The following is a 21,509-nucleotide window of genomic DNA, read 5'->3' as shown; positions in this document are numbered from 1 at the left end:
GACGTTGCCCGCCAGTGGAGAACCAACCGAGCTCTTGACGGCCAATCACGGCAGACCGGGGCATTAACTGCAAGCTGCTAGCTGGGAAAGCGCAGGACATGCTCTCATTGCTTTTCCATGACATGTATTAAATGTACCCAAATACCAAACACTAATTATAATTCTGTGTGAACGAATGCTCAAAGATACGCGCTTAAAGACACCAAGTAATTGGGGTCTTTGGGGGTTTTTTTTGGTAACGTTCATTGGTTCTGTTCTTTTTTTCTAGCACTTCAAAGGTAGCGCTATCAGTTCACGATCGAACACTCTGAAGACATTTTTCCGATCCAATTGATTCCATCCCGTCTCGTAAGGCTATATTAGCTCTGGAAGGAAGGCTGCCCACTACACACGCTGTGGTCAATCTAATGCGTTTGTGTCAACGTTCATATTATGAAAGCAAAAATTACTTTTATAATTTATAATTACTTTTTAAGGTGAGAAGCTCGGTCATCCGGGAGGGGCTCCGAGTCGAGCCGCTTCTCCTCCACATCGAGAGGAGCCAGATGAGGTGGCTCGGGCATCTGATTCGGATGCCTCCTGAACGCCTCCCCGGTGAGGTGTTCCGGGCATGTCCCACCGGGAGGAGACCCCGAGGAAGACCCAGGACACGCTGGAGAGACTATGTCACCCCGCTGGCCTGGGAACGCCTCGGGATCCCCCGGGGAGAGCTGGAAGAAGTAGCTAGGGAGAGGGAAGTCTGGGCTTCCCTGCTAAAGCTGTTGCCCCTGCGACCCGGCCCCGGATAAGCGGTAGAAGATGGATGGATGGATGGAAATTACTTTTAATAAATTGTCTGCCCAGTAAGACGGATGTGCGCAAAACACAGGTGGTGCAGTGTTGACCGAAGTGAATATAGCCCTGTGTGTAGGTCTCACGTCATTTGTGGTCATTTCAAGGATTTTTACGTTTGGGCTGCCTGCCACCCCCACCACCCCCACCCCAACCCCCGCACTGAAGATAAAGTTTTGTGGAATTTACTGCATACTGATACATTTTTAAGTCGATGTAGAGTATACTCAAAAAAATGTATCAGTCTCCAGATGATTTTATTTTGTGCAACCGCTTTGTGAAATAAACGTAGTATTTACAACACATCATTTTTTTTCCCGCCAGTGCATATATTTCGGAATTCGAAATCATCTTTTCGCCACTGACCGTTTTCTGTTTCTCCGTCTTCCATTGCCTTTCGCTTTGCGAGATAACTGCAGAGTTTTAGATTTATAGATTTATAGATTTATTTGGATTGTTAAAACATCATTCAAGGTTTACACTGGAATGCCTCCTGCAAAATACTAAAAGGATTCCAGAATTGAAGGACAAAACGCTATGATCAAGATGAAGACTTTGCTCCGAATGACTCCGTGGTCTCTATTTTGAGTCAGCTCTGTTTTCCAACACGGGTCAGAGTTCAAGGGACAAACCTTGACGGGACGAGTAGAGTGGGGGAGGCAACATGTCAGCCAATCCGAGTGCCATCGCGTGTTCTGAGAAAAAGAATGTTTATTTAACTTTTTTGGGGGTCTGTTTGGCCGGTTGGTCGGCACTGACGCATTGTAACCCCGGCCCCCTCGTGAAAAAACAAGACAAAACAAACAAAAAAAATTGTCCGAATCTGGCACTTGCACACAGGAACTCGGCAAGCCCAACAAGTATGCGTGCGGCCACAACAGAGCTGCAGACCAGAAGTAAGGGGATTTTCCTGTGTTGGAGAAGCATATGCTGGTCCAAATCCTGCGGTTGGCCTGCGTCACCCCAAATCACAGTCTCGATACCCTATGGTCAGACATACGGACGTACGGACACAAGGACAGGTATTCAGGCAGGCAGACAGAGACCTGCGGGACTTAAAATGTCTGGAATCAGATCGAGGGAGCCATCTTGGACAAGTTGACAGCTGGACCGGAAACCATATAAATGTTTATTGAAAATTTGAAATTTTGGTTCAGACTTTAGCAAGAATCATGGAACTTCACATGCTTGATTTGCTTTCACGAGCCACATAAAATGATGTGGCGGGCCAGATCTGGCCCCCGGGCCTTGACTTTGACACCTGTGTTGTACACAAATGGCATCGGAAGCGATAAGACGGTATATAAGCTTCAGCCAAAGCATTTTAGCGCCAGCTGAGAATATGGGACGAGGCATTTTCAACCATCCATTTTTCTATCCTCATTATGGCCGCGTATTATCGGAGCTTTCCCTAGCCGACTTCGGCCCGGCATAAGACCAGTGACCGGTTTCCTCTATTTTCAACTCTGACATGTGTCACCAAACGAGGGGCTCAAAATATTGCGAGCAGCTCTCGTCAGCATCATGCTGTGCATAATTGAACAACACCGTTCAACGATATCTCTTGCATAAAAGAATGCTGAGTGCAGAAAAAAGGCACATTATTTTACATGCAAATTAGCTTTGTAAGCTAGCTGAAGGAGAGCCAAAAGTTTTCCGATTCTTCACACTGGTACAGCTTTGCAATTTATAATTGTTTTTTGGTAGGCGTACTCCGAAGAGGCAAGGAAGGGAGGGGCGGCCGAGATGCGACCCCCGGCACATTCCGGCCGGCCCTTCGACCGGGAGGCGTGTGGAATGAAAATGGCACAGACATCCGTCCCTGCGCTGACGAGAAATGACATGATTGGACTTCACACTCAGGAATGTCTGGTCCTATTGTCTCGCTCTTTTTGAGAAAACGTTTGCCCTCCGCATTCATGAGATCGAGACGCTCGGGTCGCTCGGGCTTTCACGCAGACGTCCTTCTGCGCCGTTCGCGTTTGCTCTGTTTGATATGTCAACACATTCAAACGGCTCACCCGGATCCACATTATAAACGCAAACGCTGCACACGTGACGCGCACGAAACCGAATACAGCCACGCGTCACTGAATCCACTTCTGCACTGAAAAAGGGGGGCATTTATAAAGTCACAAGCGGTCTGAATACGGAATTCCTAGCGCACATATTAGTTTAAAAGGAGTCAAATGTCACCTGACTGCTCAAACGGAGTGTCCGGAGTCCCGAGCTGCACATCTGTGATCCATAGTTTTGGGACTCCCGAGGTTCAAATAATAAATAGTTGCCCCGCGGTGTCGCCGCAAGATTAAAAAACAAACATCGTCCTTTCATCTGCTTTTCATGGGTCATCAATAAAACCTTTTTCCATTTTGCTATTTCCGGTTTCTGCATCGTCAAATACATATCGCCGTGGTATCAACACCACGGTTGGCATGTTTTGAATTGATGAACAATCACGAAGATAAAGACCAACAGCGGTTTGCAGTGTCGTAACACACTCAAGTAAGCGACAAAACCAATTGTCCCCACACCGTTTCTTGGGTGTGCGTCCTGCGTTGGAAGAGATTTTCCGATTGAAACTCAAACGGGGGAAATCTGTTCTTTAAATACCGATAGTAAAGGTGTAATGGTGTCAAGAAAACTCATTTCTTACAACTATGATCAGATATGGTAAAATTCCAAGCAGTGCAATGGGGGAACAGTTAACGTTTGACCCGGCAGCCTGGACTGAAATCCATATCTGAAAAAAAGACTGTCGGCTATCCCTACCGAAGACACACACACGCACACGAACAAACGGTTCACGAAAAAGCAGCTTTCTTATGGCCTGGGGGGGAGGACACTTATTTCGGATTCCGAAGAAAAGAAATGCTTGCCTTTATGTTGGTACAATGAATGCAAGCAGACGGCAAACAATGACGAGGCCTGGCTGTTCATATCTCAGAGTAAAATATTAACAGTCAAACTCAATGACGCAGCGTTGACCAATATATACATAGTTTTTCATGAACGCTTTCATGAACCCTGTAACTTGATCATGTGATAAGCTATCCACGGTAGTTACCACTGTCCCATAAAGAGTTAAAAAAAAAGGCACCAATCCGCAATGACTTGAGTCGTCGCTACAATACCGCACGCTACGTGCGTCGCGATCAACGCGAACGCAAACACTGCAACCAACCGGGCGGATACTTTTCACTGACAATCGATACATTCTGCTCCGCTAGCATGCTCATAGCTTGCGGCAACACCTCAGGCAAATGGAAATCTACTGACACAGATATGTAGACAAGATAACACATAAGACATAACCAAAGTCACCTCGGGATGGTTTTAAATCAACAATTCGAGTAATCGGAGGTTTTAAAATGGCCGGAGAGGGCGGTGCCAATGATCCCGGTCACCCAAAACTGACGAACCCTTCCACCCTTCCAAGTTTTTGTTCAACAAAAACTTGTGCTATTCTAGAGTAGGTAAACAATTCAGCCCAGCGCGCCTCACACACACACACACACACACACACACACACACACACACACACACACACACACACACACACGCCGCTGAACAGGGCTCAAGTTAGCAAAGCCTCCTGAAACAGCAGCTGGGGTCAGTATTGACAGGTTGTTGCTATTTCCAAGCCGGGCCTGGAGGCAACGCCACACATGCTGCAACTATAGTTCGACTTCGCACTACCGGGACCAGGTTTGCTCGCTCATTAAAACGAGACTAGAGGGAAGAAGAAGTGAGGAAGACAGACTCGACCTAAGGTATAAAAATAATAATAATAATAAAAATCTGTGGTGCAAAAGAAGATGCGGTGAAGGTGAATGAAGGGAGGGAGGACAGACACGAAACACGAAAGAGGGGTGAGATACGTGGCCTTGCTCTTCCTGAGTCCAACGGGGGACCTACTCAAGTCCAGACAAGAGAATCAACAACCTTAGCGGAGGCAAATCTATAGTGGATGTGAGTCTCATCTGGTTGGGACCGCTTCGGAATTGCAAAATAGAGCATTTCTATTGCAAAATACGCTATAACGGGGCAGGTTTCCTTCTGTCAGGGCTTGCCTGTGCTTTTTTGGAAGCATGTTGTTGCAGTGATACTCTGGTTGTAGACGAAAAAAGACTTGCTCGAACATCACATCCCACATAAGACTTGGTTTCCCGTTAAATACTTTCTGACCAAATGTTGACACAAAAGTGGAAGACGTAGGAGTGAATGAATCGAACGATGACAACCAGTTGCTCCAAGAACGCGCAGTAGCGAAAAACCTCTGCCAAGGCCAAACGTAACATCTTGTGTATAATCATACCGTATAATGTTCCAGCAGATTGCTTGACCCCAAGGTCAAAAAGGCCAAATCACCCAAGCGTATCAAAGGCAGTTTAGGCATTTGTCAACTCGTATTCTGTGGCCGAGTGACGATACCGTGATCCAGTCCTGACTGTGAAAATCATTAGCGTAGCAAACATCTGTCAGATAAATGATGTTGAAGAAGGCATGTCTGCTCTGTTCCAAATGGAACGGTTTCCCGCCTGTCCCGTTTGTGCAAAGTCCATTTTGACACCATCGTCAGGAACAAAGATTTACAATTGCAGGCAGAATAATAATAATAATCACAATAATGACACATTGTATCTTGCTTAGATGTCACCGATTGCTGACAATAATCTGATGACTCTATCCGGAGACATGATGGATGGTTCGCGAGAGATTTCTTTGGCGTTCTTCTTGCTCGCGGGCAAACTGGAGCCGATTTGCAGGTGTCGCAGATAAAAGCGCCACTTAGGCTGAGGAAACGAGCTACTGACAGACAACCCGCACGTCTGACAATGAACCATCATTCATGCACCGAGAAAAGCATTTGTAAACAGCCTTCAGACTGACAATAAAATGATTCGTCACCACATGTGGGCAGACATAATCTTGCCGGCAAGCCTCAACTCAATGTTTGCACTTTCATGGAAAATGAGCTTTGAACTTTGAGAAGGCCAACGCAGGACATTTAAGTTAGCCTAAACATCCGCTGTGTGGATGATCCACTCCTGAGACGACTTTACGCCGATCCTATCAGATATCAGATCGGCTGAGTTTGTATATTTTGTTAATTTAATGATCAGATGTAATATCGTCATTTGATGAATTATCACCGACCATGTCCGAGGATATCAAGCAGATATCTCACCGTTGCTTCTTCTGCAACGCTCATGAAACCCATAATCAGTTATGACAATATCTGCCCGCTTTCTGAATTTATCACGGGACAGAATCAAGTCTGCTCTTACGAAAACAACCAATGGTCTCCTCATTGCAGGTGACTCCCGGGCTACTCTCCATCCTTTTCCACCATCTCCCACAAAAATAGACTTGAAAATAGACTCAATTCAAATGGCACAACCCATGAGAGCATGCCTCTCAGGCCAGACTACAGCATGAGCTTCAGTCTTTCACATCCTAGTTTTTCCCTATTATTACAGGTGTGCCCCAAGGCTCCGCCCTAAGGCCCATTCTAATCATCAGTTGAGTCCCTATTGGCAAAAACCTTCCCATAAATACTTTACAGTTAATGCAATTTCACCACCCCACATTTTGTCCACTCTTACTGGAAACACATTAAACAATTTTAATGAGACTCCTCAATTGTGGTGATCTTTCTCGTAAATCACTTAAGAAACTTAGACTGGTTCACTACTCGGCTGCTGGTGTAATCACCAAATCCCCATCCTCACTTTGAAAATTGCCCAATTTACTTTGAAGGCCATCAATTACCTCTCCCCGCCCCTTCCTTCCCGCAGATCCTCTTCCTCTCTTCAACTTTCTCCCCCCTGCAGCTACCTCACCACTAACAGGAACTGGGCTGTGTTTTAATGTGTCTTCTACATTGTGTTTTTTAAAATGACAAAACAGCGTTATTGATCAGTATTCAATTTGTTATCCAACAACACAAAAGGTGCTTAGCGCTGCGTTGTGGGATCTTAACAAGATGCCCAATCAAAGCTTCCTGGCGCCGCGTCTTTTTCACTCTTCATTAGTCCACATTGAACTCCATGTGGAGGCTTTGGGGTGAAAGCTTAAAAGGTTTTTCAAACACTCCGCACTGCGAGGGCATGCTCTTTGAAGCCCGTGCCCTCCTGGTCCAGGGGTCAACAAGCGACACCCGACACCCCCCTCCCCCCACATCGCAAAAGACCACATCAATAAATAAAACAGGTTCATACACAAGTATGTCAGAAAATATGGAGAATATGTCATATGTACTGTATATATACACGTGTGTGTGTGTGTGTGTGTGTGTGTGTGTGTGTGTGTATGTATATATATATATATATATATATATATATATATATATATATATATGAGGGATCCATCCCAAATACAGCACTCTGAGACTGTACGCAAGCCGAAAGAAAGGAGGCCGGGGACTAGTGAGTGTGAGAGCCACTGTCCAGGATGAAACATCCAAGCTCCATGAATACATCAAGGAGAAGGCTCCAACGGATGACGTACTCAGAGAATGTCTCAGACGATGGGGAACAGAAGAAGAGGCGCTGGAAGAGGGACCATCATGGGAGGACAAGCCCCTACACGGGATGTACCACCGGACCGTAACTGAAGTGGCTGATCTCAAGAAGTCTTATCAGTGGCTAGGGAGGGCTGGCCTGAAGGACAGTACAGAGGCACGCATCCTGGCTGCTCAGGAGCAGGCCCTGAGCACCAGAGCCATTGAGGCCCAGATATACCACACCAGACAAGACCCAAGGTGTAGGTTGTGCAAAGAGGCACCTGAGACGATCCAACACATAACTGCAGGGTGTAAGATGCTGGCAGGGAAAGCCTACATGGAACGCCATAACCAGGTGGCTGGCATAGTCTAACGAAAATCTGTGCGCAGTATGGACTGGAAACCCCAAGGTCAAAATGGGAAACACCTCCGAAGGTGGTGGAGAATGACAGAGCGAAGATCCTGTGGGACTTCCAGATCAAGACTGACAAGATGGTAATGGCGAACCAACCAGATATCGTGATCAGAGATAAAGGGCAGAGGAAAGCCGTTGTAGTGGATGTAGCAGTCCCAAGTGATGAAAACATCAGGAAGAAGGAACATGAGAAACTCGAGAAATACCAAGGGCTCAGAGAGGAGCTGTAGAGAGCCTGGAAGGTAAAGGTGACAGTCGTGCCTGTGGTGGTCGGAGCACTCGGGGCAGTGACCCCCAAACTGGATGAGTGGTTGCAACAGATCCCGGGAACAACATCGGACATCTCAGTCCAGAAATGTGCAGTGCTGGGAACAGCAAGGATACTGAGCAGAACCCTCAAGCTTCCTGGCCTCTGGAAGCTGAATGAGGGACGGACACCACCCGTGGGGGGTGAGACGAGGAATGTATTTTATATATATGTAAAAATATGGAAAAGAGATACTCAACAGAAACTCAGAACCTCACCCTTTCAGTCTTCCACCTAACCGCAACAGCTCAACCTTTGCTTTTTCATTTTTATTCTTATTTTTTTGTCGCAAAGATGATTAGCTTCCATGAAAACACACGATTGGGCTGCTTGGTCAATTGGACCACACAGAAACACAAAAGCGCATATTCAACTAGTTCAAAAAAAAGGAAAAGACTGTGACTTTTAGAGCATAATTGTGCTTCCCTCTTGTTGTCCGTTCTGAGAAAAAGAAAAAAAACAACTTTAAGATGAGGATGAAAGTTCTCCAGAAAGACGAGGAAAGCTGTTAGTGAGGAGGGCGAGAGAGATGAAAGGTGAGCTGTGGGCCACTTGGTGTTACGGCTCAACTGTGGACTGGAGGAGTTGACTGTGAAGGTTTGTGGAAGTGTTTATGTGCGCGGCCGTGTGTTTGTGTGTATAAGTGCAAAAGGGAGCTCACGGGGCAGAGGTTAAAAGTCACAAAGACAGGAAATTAGCCACACCTGAGGATTTATAGGGGACGGTGGGGGGTGGGGGGGGGGGCAGCTTGCAACACCTGAAACCAGGACCAGAAAACATTGCCTTTGCCTGACTGCATAACAGTTAAGAAAGCCTTGCACAACCAGCGCCTGGTTTTGTTTGCGTCTACCAGAGATATTCATTGTATCGTGCATATCGGTTGCAAGATTGTAGAACTGCATCGTGAAGGCATTTCATATTTTGATCACTAGGCATACAAATGGAGGGAGAATTTTTGTAAGCTATCGTTAAATGAAACACAGCTGACGCTTTTGATCAAAACAAATAACGATGATGTGTTGGTGTGCTTTCCAGTGCGCTGGCCTGAAACTGTTTAAGAAGATCAGCTCTCCTTAGCAGCACCTCCAGTGGTGAATCAATTACCACGGTTGATGACTTTGCACTGTCTAGACATCACTGTATGGGTGCTCGGCAACCAGGAGAGTCATCCTTGGTTTGTGGTTAAAAACAAAAACAACAAAAAAACCAAGATCTATGTGACCCAAGAAGCATCTCAATACTCAATCAGTAAAAAAAAGATAGGCGGTCTGTCCTTGGCTTACAACGGAACCAAACAAGTGATACGAGGCCTGCGCCTTTTTCACTTATCTCCTCTCACCCGGGACTAGAATCATGCGTTGAAATATTACCTTCTCAAAATTGGAGCAATGAGATGTCGTCGACCTACCTGTCAGCATCTCCTTGGCCGGACGACACGTTTCGATGCAGCGTCTCTCGCACGGCGGACATGCTGTCAGGCAGCCGGTTCAAGCGCCGCGTGTACAGACCCAAGCCTCCATCCGTCATGTAGCTGTAAAACAATCGCAACGGCGCATTCAACAGAGACTCGAAAGGAGACGGGGAAATCTTTTGAAGTCCGGCTCAGCCCTTCAAGTTCATCGTGTTTTAACGACTCGTGTTACATTTGGGACCTCTGCGGCAGTGGCGAGAACAAGCAGTCAAGTCGAAGCGGAGACACATTTCGCAAGCGGCTTGACGGAAAACAACGGTGGTCTGTCAACGAGATCCGTTGGAATATTTGGACGGACTGCCCGGGCTTGAATCGATGTTCAGTGAAGCTAAAAACAATAAAAGAATAATAATACAGCGTACGTGCGAGTACGGTAAGCGCAACTGCGGATAATCAGGGCATTCATTTCATGAGCGGGATTAGAATCGGATCTTTCGGTTGTCTGAGTCGGAGGGTGACCATCAGCAGCACTTAGACAAACGTTCCCACTCCAACTAAAACAACATTGACCAATCCGCCAAATGTTGACCCATTTAGGAGACTCCTAATGGAGCTAAATATTGACATATTTCTCCCAGGTGTAACTCAATCAAATGTTTGCTGATTTAAATTGACGCCGGACCGTTGGCCGGCTGAATGTCTTTTCTGTGTGGGTCTTGTTTTTACAGTTAAGTGAGTAGAAAAATAATCCCAGCCAGATTTTGAACACTATAAAGCCTTTCTGGTTCATCTTGGTGTGAGAAGACTCGAAAAGTACAGTACACACAGGCAGTGTTTCCCTTGTGGGGACAAAACTTAAAGACGGGCTACATCTGACCCTGCCGGGCAGAAATGAAGACAACTAAAAATCCTGTAGCCGAAACTTTGAGTATGGTACGTGGAATATGGTATTTTGTCATTGTTTGACTTTTATTGATTGAATAACGTGAAACGTTTCTTCAATCCAAGTTCTTATGTCATGTTTTCGAAAAAAGAACATGACAACAATTCCAAGAGGCCTCAAATGTGCTGTTTGAAGTGCAAACTTTTTTTTTTTTTTTTTTACTGCTGACTAAAACATTACCTCTGAAAACAATAATAGGATACGAGTCTGCTGAAAATACCACTTTTACGCTGTCTATGTGATCTCACATAAATAACATGTATTGCCGGAACATTGAGAACAAGCGCACAAATACACACACAAAAAAAAAGAACCACTGTGCCTGAGTGAGCCTCTTGCAGTTCTCAGAAACCTGTTAACCTGTAACCGACAACGGGACCAACGTGCCTAAACAAGACCGTTTCTGGGCTGACTCAGCAGCGCCTCTCCAAAAACCAAAGCTGTTAATTGAGCACCAAGTCACCCCGGGGTTGGCATCGAGCGACGAGACGTACCTTTCGGCCTCAAACATGCTTGGTCCAAAGTGTAATCTCCCAAATCAAAAGTTGCGTCCGTTCTCAATGCTGCCCTTTCGGTTCGATCTGTCCTTATATGCATCAAATCAGCAGGTGAGGACTGAGCGGACCGCGGTGCCTATCGGAAGTGAGTGCACACAGGCTGTTTGGACCGCGTGTCCATGTGCGGGCTGAATGTGCGCGAGGCGAGCTCGGTGTAGGTATGCAGCTACACGTGTCTGTCGACGAAAAAGGTGGAGGAAGCGGGGAGGAGGGGAGAGGAAGAGAGAAGGGGTAGGCAAGGGAGGGAAGGAGGGGAGGGATCGGGCAACTTAGCCCTCAGCTAAAAAGGTTGTTTGAGGGATCGAGGGGGCCGTTGGTCGAAAGAGTCGGGAGGCAGAGAGATGATTCAGACAGGTGTGTAGTCATTCCGACAATGCCAAATCAATTCAGCTTTTCCGCCGGGTACGACTAAGCTGAGAGAGCGTGTTTTTAAAAAAAAAATGCCTTGGTGAAAAAGGAAATATTGGCTCATCTCTCATCTTTTGACACTGGACTAGAGAGATGCGACGATTTAAACAATGAATCGGCAAGTTAATCAATGATCAAATGAATCGCCATCTATTTTGGAAATCCATTTGTCGTTTAGGGACCTTTGAATTTCAAATTTTCCAAATGCACAGAATTTTAGCCGATCAACAGTCAATATCAAGAGTAACATTTTTGCCGATTTTCTGATGCGACGGAACAAATTCGTAAATGGATCTTCATCGGTTTGCGCTGTCAAACTGAAACTGTTTTGGAATGAAGCAACCAAAATCTTTTTTTTTTTTAAATCAGATTCAAATAATTCAACGATTAACCAAATAATTCATCAAGTAACCAACAGACTAGCCGATAATGAAAATAATCGTAAACTGCAGGCCTATAATGGACCAAACTGGAGAATATTTGTTCAAAACTGACGTTACAATTTTAAGATAAACATGTTTTCAAATGTTTTGGATGCTTTCATAAGTGAATAGATGCTAATTTATCATTGCAAGCAGTACAATTGACAAACCTGCCTCACATAAAGTTTTGGTGAAAGTTTTTTTAAGACGAGCTACTTCGATTTGATAAAACATTTGAACAGGGAGGTTCACATAGTATTATTATTATTATTATTATTATTATTATTATTATTATTATCATCATATCTATTTACCTGTCAATATGAACATTTGAACTCCAATAACACATTCATACAGGACTGGGCAGCTTCTTGCACAACCGGTCATCAACTTCTTTCACATTGTGTAAACGATATTTTAAAAATCTGAGCAAGCACGGCAATCGGTTGTCAACTATTCATCAGAATTACCGGTTGAGTTATCAAGAGATATCCTATAGAGTTATAATCCAAAGGAAAACTCCTCCTTTTTGGGTAAATATGCCACCTCAGTGCAGAAGAACCAGTTAGTGGACGCCACCATGCTTGTGAAATTGCTAACCGCTAAATAGCCTCTAGGCTGAAAAAGGGGTGGGGGCACCCATCCCTCTGTGTGTATTATAAATATTTAAGCCTCGGGGCAAAGCCACTCACCAAACACACACACACACACGCACAAACACGGTGTACATGTAGACAAATGCAGATTAGAACACACACATCGTGGCTTGGCAGTTTCGACTCTCAAGGCAAAAAAATGACATCCAGTCAACCGACTTCATTTGAATCAAATGAAAGGCGGTTTTGTCAGTCTTGCACTTTGCCGTTTCTTGCGATTTGCAAAAAAATCAAATACATGACTTGAACATGTCTACACACACACACACACACACACACACACACACACACACACACACACACACACACACATGCATGCACACACATACGATTGCAGTAGTGCATTCTGGGAATCGCATATTATCGTAAGCCAATTTCTTTTTTTCAATATGCATCATACACTATCTTTCAAAACATCTTTAAAATCATCTTCTCCAAAATCATGGTCTTGCACTGTACATTCTGTTGTATTTTGCTTTTAAATGTCTGAATGATGTGAAACACGCTGACTGACAATGTGTACTGAATACAAGGTGCTAGTAGCGGTAGTGGCGCTATTGCCAAAATATGAGCAAGAGTTATTCCAACATGGACAATAGTCTCCAGAAATCGAATGAATGGATCTGGATGAAGTAACAATTGGAACTGCAGGCAGTAACAGTAAGCAAGGTACATCACTGCCCCCTGCTGGCAACTTTTCTTTCTGCTCTTTCAAATCTTACTCACCCACTGGTCACATCGTCAGTGCGTGATGCATTCTTGGTCAGAACGTCGCCATCACTCATGTATCCAGTGACCTCCATGGCGAGCCCATCAAGGTCTACCTCCTCTCCGGCTCGGTCTCCAAGGTCCCCGCTGCAGAGGCCCCCATTCCGGCCAGCCAGCTGCCGTCTGAGGTGCCCCGGGTACAAATAGCGTCCAGCTTGGCCGCCTGCCACGCGGCCAGCGTATCCATTCCCCGTAGAAGGGGCATCACCCGCTTGGAGACGAGGGCTGGACTGACCCAGTCGCCACGAGGACAAGGAGGGCCTGGCGGAGGTAAGACTTAAGATGCTTCTCCCCCCTCCACTGCTGTTGGTACCACTGCTGATGTCTGTGGTGACGCTGCCATCAAAAGTGGTTTCCAAGGTGCTGAGGAGACAGAAGTTTGAATGGAAAATATGTTCAATGTGAAAATAAGGCGACATGTTTTGCAAAATATAAATATATAGTAAAAAAACAAAAAAATAATATATATATATATATAAATATATATATATATATATATATATATTTATATATATATATATATATATATATATATATATATATTCTTTCACTCGAAAATGTTGTAAACAGAGATACGTTTTCCATGTAAATGCCCTAATCCGTTCCAAGCCCCCCCACAAAGAGCAGCGATAAGTATGTTGCGTTGAGGAAACTCAGCCACACACAGTATTTTTACCTTTTCGTATCTTGAAATTTCTTTCGTAACAAAAGGCAATATTTTCCTGTTGAGACGTTGCATAACTTAAAAATGTTGTATAAGATAAGATAAGATAAGATAAGATATCCGTTATTCGTCCCACACTGGGACTGGGATGAGACGTTCTTAAGTAGAGGTACCGCTGTATATGCATGTATAAAAAAAACCTTATTCAAAAAACTCAAAACAAGAACAAACATCAAGCAAAGAAGTGTATCTAGCAAAGGTGTTAATCTGTGGAACAATCTCGAAACGAACCTAAAAATGAGTAAATCGCTTGCTGAGTTCAAAAACAAATTCAAAAAAATAGTACAAACAACCTACACCAATCAGAGTTAAAATGATAAATACTAAACATTAAATATAATGATAAATCAGAACTAAGTTGATAAATAGAGAAAGGTATTGGAATATCCATTATGAATACAAGAGAAAATTGACACAAGAGTGCCAGGGTGAGGATGTATATAATCTCGATACAAACCAAAAGTTGTGAAAATATCACGGTTAAGGGTAAAGTATGAGCCTTAATGGAGACTTCTTATTACTTTTTCTTTTCTGATTGATATAAAAATGATTTAGTAGATATAAACACATAACGGGGTAGGACTAGATAAGTTTTTTTACTTCATCCTACTCCCTTGAACATAATAACTGTGTTGAATGAAGACTGATTTCTTTCTTTTACTTTTTTATCTACCTTATTTTCTGTCAAATTATTACCGTATATGTTTTATGTTCAATAAACAAACCAAACCAAACCAAACCAAACCAAAAAAACCTCAAGTCGGAAACAAAGAGATCGAAGCAAACAAAAAGAAAATAACCACAACCACCCCCCCGGCCCCCCTGCAAAGGGCTATCTTGCATAAAAATTATTATTCAAGGACAGCCCACAACTGCAGAAGAGCAAACCAATGTTTGTGGATCCATTCCAACTTTTATTATTATTTATGTATTGTTTGTCCTGCATGTCATTTCAAATCTGCAAGAAAATTATTAAAACTCCTCACATTGAACCCCCCCCAAAAAACAACAACAACAACAACTCGAGTGTCCACAGAACCAAAGTTTAGAATTTCAATGCCCCACACTTTCCCAATTTTTATTTTTTATTTTATTACTCAAGGGGTGATTTTTGTTTTGTTCTATTCAAATCTCTTGAGATGGAGAATTTGGGTTTGTCGTTAGGGTCATATTAATTTCCTTCATAAATCATTTTGCCGCATCGGGTTCAATAACAATGTAACTGTTTCTAGGCTCGGGATAATGCCTGCGCTAAGTCGCTCAAGTTTTTAAATACTCCAAAAACCTCGGAAACCAAACCGGCGCTCAAACTAGATCTGGACAGCTGCGTCAACACAGAGATGTGAGGCCAGAGCAGAGGTCGAGAGTCTGTGGCAGGAAAATGAGATTAGAGCTAAACCTTGAATCAAAGACAGCATGAAAGACGTGCCCGGCGATCAAAGTCAAAGGTTCCCTCAGAAGAAGCCCGAGAGAGCAGACAAGAAAAGCTAATACCTGTAAAACTAGACAAACACAGTCTGTTGACCATGAAGTCAATCAGTCACTCTCCGAAATCAGTCAGCCTGTTGATCATTCAACCTACTTCCGTGTAAGGCACCATTAAAATCCAAGTCTCCTTGTCACCATGAATGTAAAAACCATCAACTATGTCTTTGTTTGGGAAACATTCATTCATTCATTCATCTTCCTAACCGCTTGATCCTCACTAGGGTCGCGGGGGGTGCTGAAGCCTATCCCAGCTGTCTCCGGGCAGTAGGCGGGGGACACCCTGAATCGGTTGCCAGCCAATCGCAGGGCACACAGAGACGAACAACCATCCACGCTCACACTAGGGACAATAGGGACAATTTAGAGTGTTCAATCAGCCTGCCATGCACATTTTTGGAATGTGGGAGGAAACCGGAGCACCCGGAGAAAACCCACGAAGGCCCGGGGAGAAAATGCAGACTCCACACAGCGAGGCCGGAGTTGGAATCGAACCCGGTACCTCTGCACTGTGAAGCCGACGTGCTAACCACTGGACTACCGGGCCGCCCTGTTTGGGAAACATCCAGGACAATATTTTTTGGGTACATGAAAAAAAAAATGGAGCATTGAATGTATTCAAATTTATTTTGTCGAGTAGTTCCATGATAGTAGACTATAAATCTGCTTGTAGACTATACGTATATTAAAAAATAAAAATAAATAAATCTGGATCCAGATTATTTTATTTTGTGCAACCACTTGACGGAATAAAATGGAGTTCATTCAAAAACAAAGCGCTTTTGGCCAAAAGGAGTGGACTTGTTTCATCAGACATAAGCTTTGGCCTAACATGTCCCGAAAAGCCAACCCAGTTAAAGATTTTAGACTTTTGTTGCTGTAAAACACCATTTTTCTTTCACTCAACACAAAAACCTACAATGACATACGCCAAAGCGTATGTCTGATGAAACAAGTCCACTCCTTTCAGCCAAAAGTGCTACGACAGTTCTACACGGCAGTCATCGAATCAATCCTGTGTTCTTCCATCACGGTTTGGTTTGGGGCCGCCACAAAAAAGGACAAAATCCGACTTCAACGGACAGTTAGGACGGCAGAAAAAATCGTTGGCACTGCCCTACCCACTCTTGAGGACTTGCACACTGCAAGAATCAAGACAAGGGCACCCCCCGCACCCTGCCCACCACCTCTTCCAGCCACTCCCCTCAGGCAGACGCTACAGATCCATGCGCACCAAATCCAGTAGATACTTAAACAGCTTCTTCCCTCTAGCCATTAACTCCTTAAACAGTCACTGACAGTCACTCTTCTTGCACCACAAAATGGTACTTCAAAACTAGTGGTTACTCTAAAATGGTTCAATGATTTTGTTGTTTACGATGATACTCGTGCAGCGTGTTATACCGGAGACAAATTCCTTGTGTGTTCTACATACTTGGCCAATAAAGATGATTCTGATTCTGATTCTGATGAATTCAAACAAAAATAACCTCTAAAAGAAACATACCAGTAAATTAATAAAAGCCTTTTCATGAAATCTCGGATTTGTTTGCCTTGTTAAAAGAAGGCAGTTGCGTACCTGTGTGTGACCTGAGTTCCTCGCAGGCTGGACATGGTTTCCTCCAGGTTCTGGCGCAGGTCTGCAATGTTTTTAACAGTCCGCAAGCGCCTCGTCTCTGGGTCTTCCCCTTTGGATCGCAAGCATAGCACATCTTGATTTCCAAAACAAAAGAGCTGCCGTGCAGAGCGCTCACCAACCTGAAAGGTCCTCGATGGAGGTTTGGTGGTTCTTGCTGAAGGTAACATCCCCGCCTCTTGCTACCGAGCTGGATTCGCTGCTCGCGACTCCCTCGCCATCCGTTTGGGATCTACGGGGACATATCGAATTGAATGCACCAAATCCATGCTTCCGAATTGCGGCGCTTTTGGGTCCCCGGTATTCCACTCAAGAGGGATAAACCTGATTAAGAGTTAAATCGGCTGCGTTTCCCGTCTTGTGACCGGGGCGTAATATGAGTAGCTTAGTAGCGAATGCCAGTCAAGTTTATCTCTGATAGAGGCATCACACCTTTTGATTTTCCCCAGCAGCACTGGCTAGTTATTCTTTCAGACGGGATAATATGGTTATAATATGACTACCGGTAACTTGTCTTGGACACGCCCACCTGCTAATTTTGCTGAAAAAAAAATATATATATACACCAATATGCAGCATTCACAATTATGGTACCGTTCATAGATTGTTATCAGATCATTTGGCCACAATATATTGCACGCTAGATGAAGAATTCAGAGTTGCTGGATGACGTCACTTTGTGCGACACACATTCACAGGACTACAAAGTCCCAGACGATCGCTTGAACATCCTTCTTTCGACTCATCGTGAAATAAATTGAAAGTCGCTTTTGAAATCAAAGCTATAATTATAGTTCGTTTTAGTTTGGACCTGTAAGCGTTTTCTTTTTTCATATACTCTTTATACAATGATAGTTTTAGTTATTTTGTGAACCTTGGTCACCGCACATTTGCGCACCAAGCATTTTTTTGGTAAAAGTAGGGTGAGGGAAGCACAGAATTTGAGCAGTTTTTTTTAACCCTCGTAGTCCACCGTTTGCGATAAATGCAAAATGATGTCTTTGAATCAAAGGCAAAGGCATTCGGAAAAACACGAGAGAGCTGAAACTTATGGAGGGGTTCTAAAATGGCCTAAATTTCATGACGTCACCGTCTGATAATTCTCAGGCATTGCAGCAATAATAAAAAAGGTTTTGATTCCGTAATCTTCACAATTTACATATTTTGTACCATAGAGATCCATTATAATTCATATTTTTGAATGCATCGTAAACCTAATGTGTAAACATGCATTTCACGCGATTTTTATGTCAATCGCTTTGTTTTCGCTTGGACAGACGTATGCATGCCACATTGTTGGGTTGAGGTCATTCCAATTGTGCAACTTTTAGGTGGCGCCAGAGGATCGCAAATGAGTTTGCCTTTTTGCAGGCGGATTCAAACCAATGCATTTTACATGAACACGTCCGGTCGGGATTGTTCGTAGGGCTTGGTTGGGACCTCCAGACACAATTTTTTTTTCCTTTTGCAAAAAATAAAGAATAAAAAAATCCCAAAGAACTAATAAAAACTATATATGTATGGATAGCACAGATGCCTCTGAACATTTTGAGTGTTTGAAAGAAAAAAAAAGAACGTTTGTATAACACAACAGACATCATTTCCAAAATTGTAAAACGCGTAACTTAGGAGTTTTTTGTTTTGAAGGACCTGGGTTAAACACAAAAATTTATTCACTTCAACTGATCCTTTTTTTTTTTTTCAGTTCAGCCAAACCCCAGCTGCGCCTCCCACAACGGCGCACGCCGCCTGTTTCCAACTGCCTGCATGGGCGAAAATTCCAAAATTCCAAAACGAACGGAGCCAGCCAATGCGCATATTTGCGCCACGCGTTGCGCCAGGCTTGGCTGGTTTCCCCTGAATGAGCTCACCTGTACATGAAAGGCGCCACGGTGGCCATATTGGGGTGACTGTGGTGCTGTTGGGTCTGAGGTAGCTGCACGCTGACTGTGTTGCTGGCCGTGCTCTGTGTGTTGCTTCCTCCCGGCACAGGGGGAGAGCCGGTCTTCCCTTCAGTAGCGTGCAAGCCGGAGGTAGCGCTTTTGCCGTCCTTTTCCGAATGACCTCGGAGCGCCGCAGCACCGCCTAGCTTCATGCTTCGTGGTCTCTCCGCGGCCTCTTTAGTCCCCATTGAAGAGGCTTTCCCCGCAATTCCTGGGATTTTGCCTCCTGGCTTTGGTATTCCACTGTGTGCGGAGGCGGAGCTCTCCTTTTTGGCAACTTTACTCCCTTTGGGAATGAAGCTGGCGATTTTTGAGGTCTTTTTGATTGAGCCGTCCACGTCTCCGCCAACAGGTGCCGTTTCCTCCTTCGGCTCCTCTCCCCTGAGTTCTGTCCTGTCCTGCATGGAGAGACGTTTCCTGACTTCTTTCCCTTTCTCCTTCTCCCTCCCCCGCTCCTTGTCTTTTTCGGGGCCTTTGGCGGAGCTCTTTTTGGCAGTCAGAGCCCTGCTGAAAGTGCGCTGGGCAATGCCTCTCAAGGCAATTTTGGGGCTGCTGGCAGTAACGGCCACTGAAGTACCTGCTGAGGGAGCGGCTCCATTTGAGGATCCGTTCATTCCCGGGCGGAGGTTCCCGTCGTCTTCCTCAAGGGGCTCAGTGTTTGAGCCCGTCTCAGCTCTTTCCACCTGCCCGGCTACAAGCTGCATGCCGGGTGCAGCATTGTCAATCTGGGCACTTACTCCATTGGATGAAGAGGAGGAGGAGGAGGAGGAAGATTTAGAGCCTCCCTTGCTGTTAAACAGCTTAAGCTTCTCGAGCATTGACTTTTGCGTGACAACTTTAGGAGGAGCTTCAGATCCCAAAGTAGCCTTACAGGAGGTCTCCTTCTCCTGCTTTATTGATTGCATGGCGGACGGGGGGCTGCTAATGGAGGAGGGCGCTTGCGAGGCGTGCTTGGAGATCATCGACTTGCTCCTCCAGGGCTTGCTGTTGCTGCTGGGATGGGGAATGGCCGTTGAGGACACCGAAGACGTGGACGGTATCGTGGCGGAGGTGGCGGGGATGCTGGTGGAGGAGCTCGCGGTCACTGAAGGCAATGACACATTCTCATTTGTGATCAGCGAAGGCTGTGAGGCCATTCCCTCCGAGGAATCTACAAAAAAAACAAACATGTAACTCGTAAATATGAGACAGATGAAGCCGCGGAGGATTTACATTGGAGGAAAAGGTGCAGATGAGATTCTCAGAAGACAAAACCAGATGCTCAGGACAGTTTTAGTTCACCCCACTCATACTAGCCTTATATGGACTGGAGGTGCCGTGAGCTGGTGCTGGCAAATACGCCATTATTTTCCTTTCAGCAAGCCACCAAAACTGTTAACCCCCACTTTCCACTAACATTGACAGGATCCCATTCAAAATTGTTTAAAAAAAAAAAAATACAATGAACAGCAGTCCCAAGTGCTTTAAAGTCTGGCCAAGGCAGGCTGAGTCGAAGAGTAGCATTGCTGTCCTCACGGGACTTGCACTTATATGGACTGCTTTTGTTAAGCATCTCTCAGTGCTCTGCTCTGTTGTCGCGCCGATCGTTTGAAAAATCTTAAGAAGATTAAAGACTTTAGGGAGAGTGGAAAACTTTGAAATCAGCCGCGCGTGTGTGTGTGTGTGTGTGTAGTGTAAACATAGTCCAAAGTCCATTCTATTGTTGTCGCAAATGTATCATCGACGAAAGAAAGTTTGAGAGGGTCTGCATTTGGGGACGAAGGGCAAATCAGCTGCATCTCGACTTACCCAGAACTGCCAAAGTAAGGAAATAGCCGCAATCTCTCGACTGAGAGAAAGAAGGCGTCCCGGCGGCTGCGCGGGTCGTCTTTATGCGCGAGCAGAGCTGAGCTAGCTACCAGCGGCAGCAAGATTTGAATATTCAAACATCAACTGACAGCAAGCGGGAGGGAGTGTTGACTGCAATCATTCAGAACAGCTCCAGCGCGATATGCTTTCGGGCTGTATGTCTTGTCTTGCATAAATACACACGCGGAGCTATTAAGTTAGCATTTGGACAGTACGCGAAACACTTGACCCATTTCTTTACCTACACTTCTTCTGACTCTCTTGCTCTTTTCATTTTTACATGTTTCTTAGCCACCCTAATTGGAAATACAGTAGCTGCCCACTCGCTAGCTTTCCTCCCATCCTCTGTTTCGCATTTAGTGAGAGCAGCCCACAACAATGCGGTCATTAGGAAGTGTTTAGGGCCCAATTAGCCATGCTAACAGTTAGTGGCAGCGAAAGTGGGTCAGGTTGCTAATCGGCGGCATCCCGCTGGAAGCCACTGAATGAGAAAGAGCACAAGCTGTGATTACGGAGCAGGCAGAGGGGGAACGGCAAGGCAGTGGGAAGCTGCAGGTTCGGGTGAGTGAAACTTTGATGTGGGTCAAATGGCTCGGTCCGCGCGCTCCATGAATGGGCTTGTAGCCGGACTCAGAGAGGAAATTGTG

At 44.9% G+C, this 21,509-nt stretch overlaps 2 protein-coding genes across 8 annotated transcripts in view; one reads left to right on the top strand and one right to left on the bottom strand.

The window, feature by feature from the left end:
• csrp3 (cysteine and glycine-rich protein 3 (cardiac LIM protein)) overlaps positions 1–21,509 on the top strand; it is a 346,019-nt gene that overhangs the window by 210,512 nt on the left and 113,998 nt on the right. The gene's annotated exons all lie outside the window — the stretch shown is intronic.
• nav2a (neuron navigator 2a) overlaps positions 1–21,509 on the bottom strand; it is a 152,006-nt gene that overhangs the window by 31,637 nt on the left and 98,860 nt on the right. For all 7 annotated transcript variants that reach the window (XM_052062435.1, XM_052062430.1, XM_052062432.1 and 4 more), the window contains 5 exons: positions 18,943–20,164; positions 17,194–17,303; positions 17,015–17,123; positions 13,185–13,589; positions 9,470–9,592 (listed from right to left, as the gene is read on the bottom strand). In XM_052062435.1, the coding sequence (XP_051918395.1) occupies positions 9,470–9,592; positions 13,185–13,589; positions 17,015–17,123; positions 17,194–17,303; positions 18,943–20,164 (1,969 nt within the window). The remainder of the gene's footprint in view (positions 1–9,469; positions 9,593–13,184; positions 13,590–17,014; positions 17,124–17,193; positions 17,304–18,942; positions 20,165–21,509) is intronic.

This window comes from Hippocampus zosterae, chromosome 4, assembly GCF_025434085.1.
Source record: "Hippocampus zosterae strain Florida chromosome 4, ASM2543408v3, whole genome shotgun sequence".
Taxonomy (NCBI): Eukaryota; Metazoa; Chordata; class Actinopteri; order Syngnathiformes; family Syngnathidae; genus Hippocampus; species Hippocampus zosterae.
This window is presented reverse-complemented; position numbering and strand designations above follow the sequence as displayed.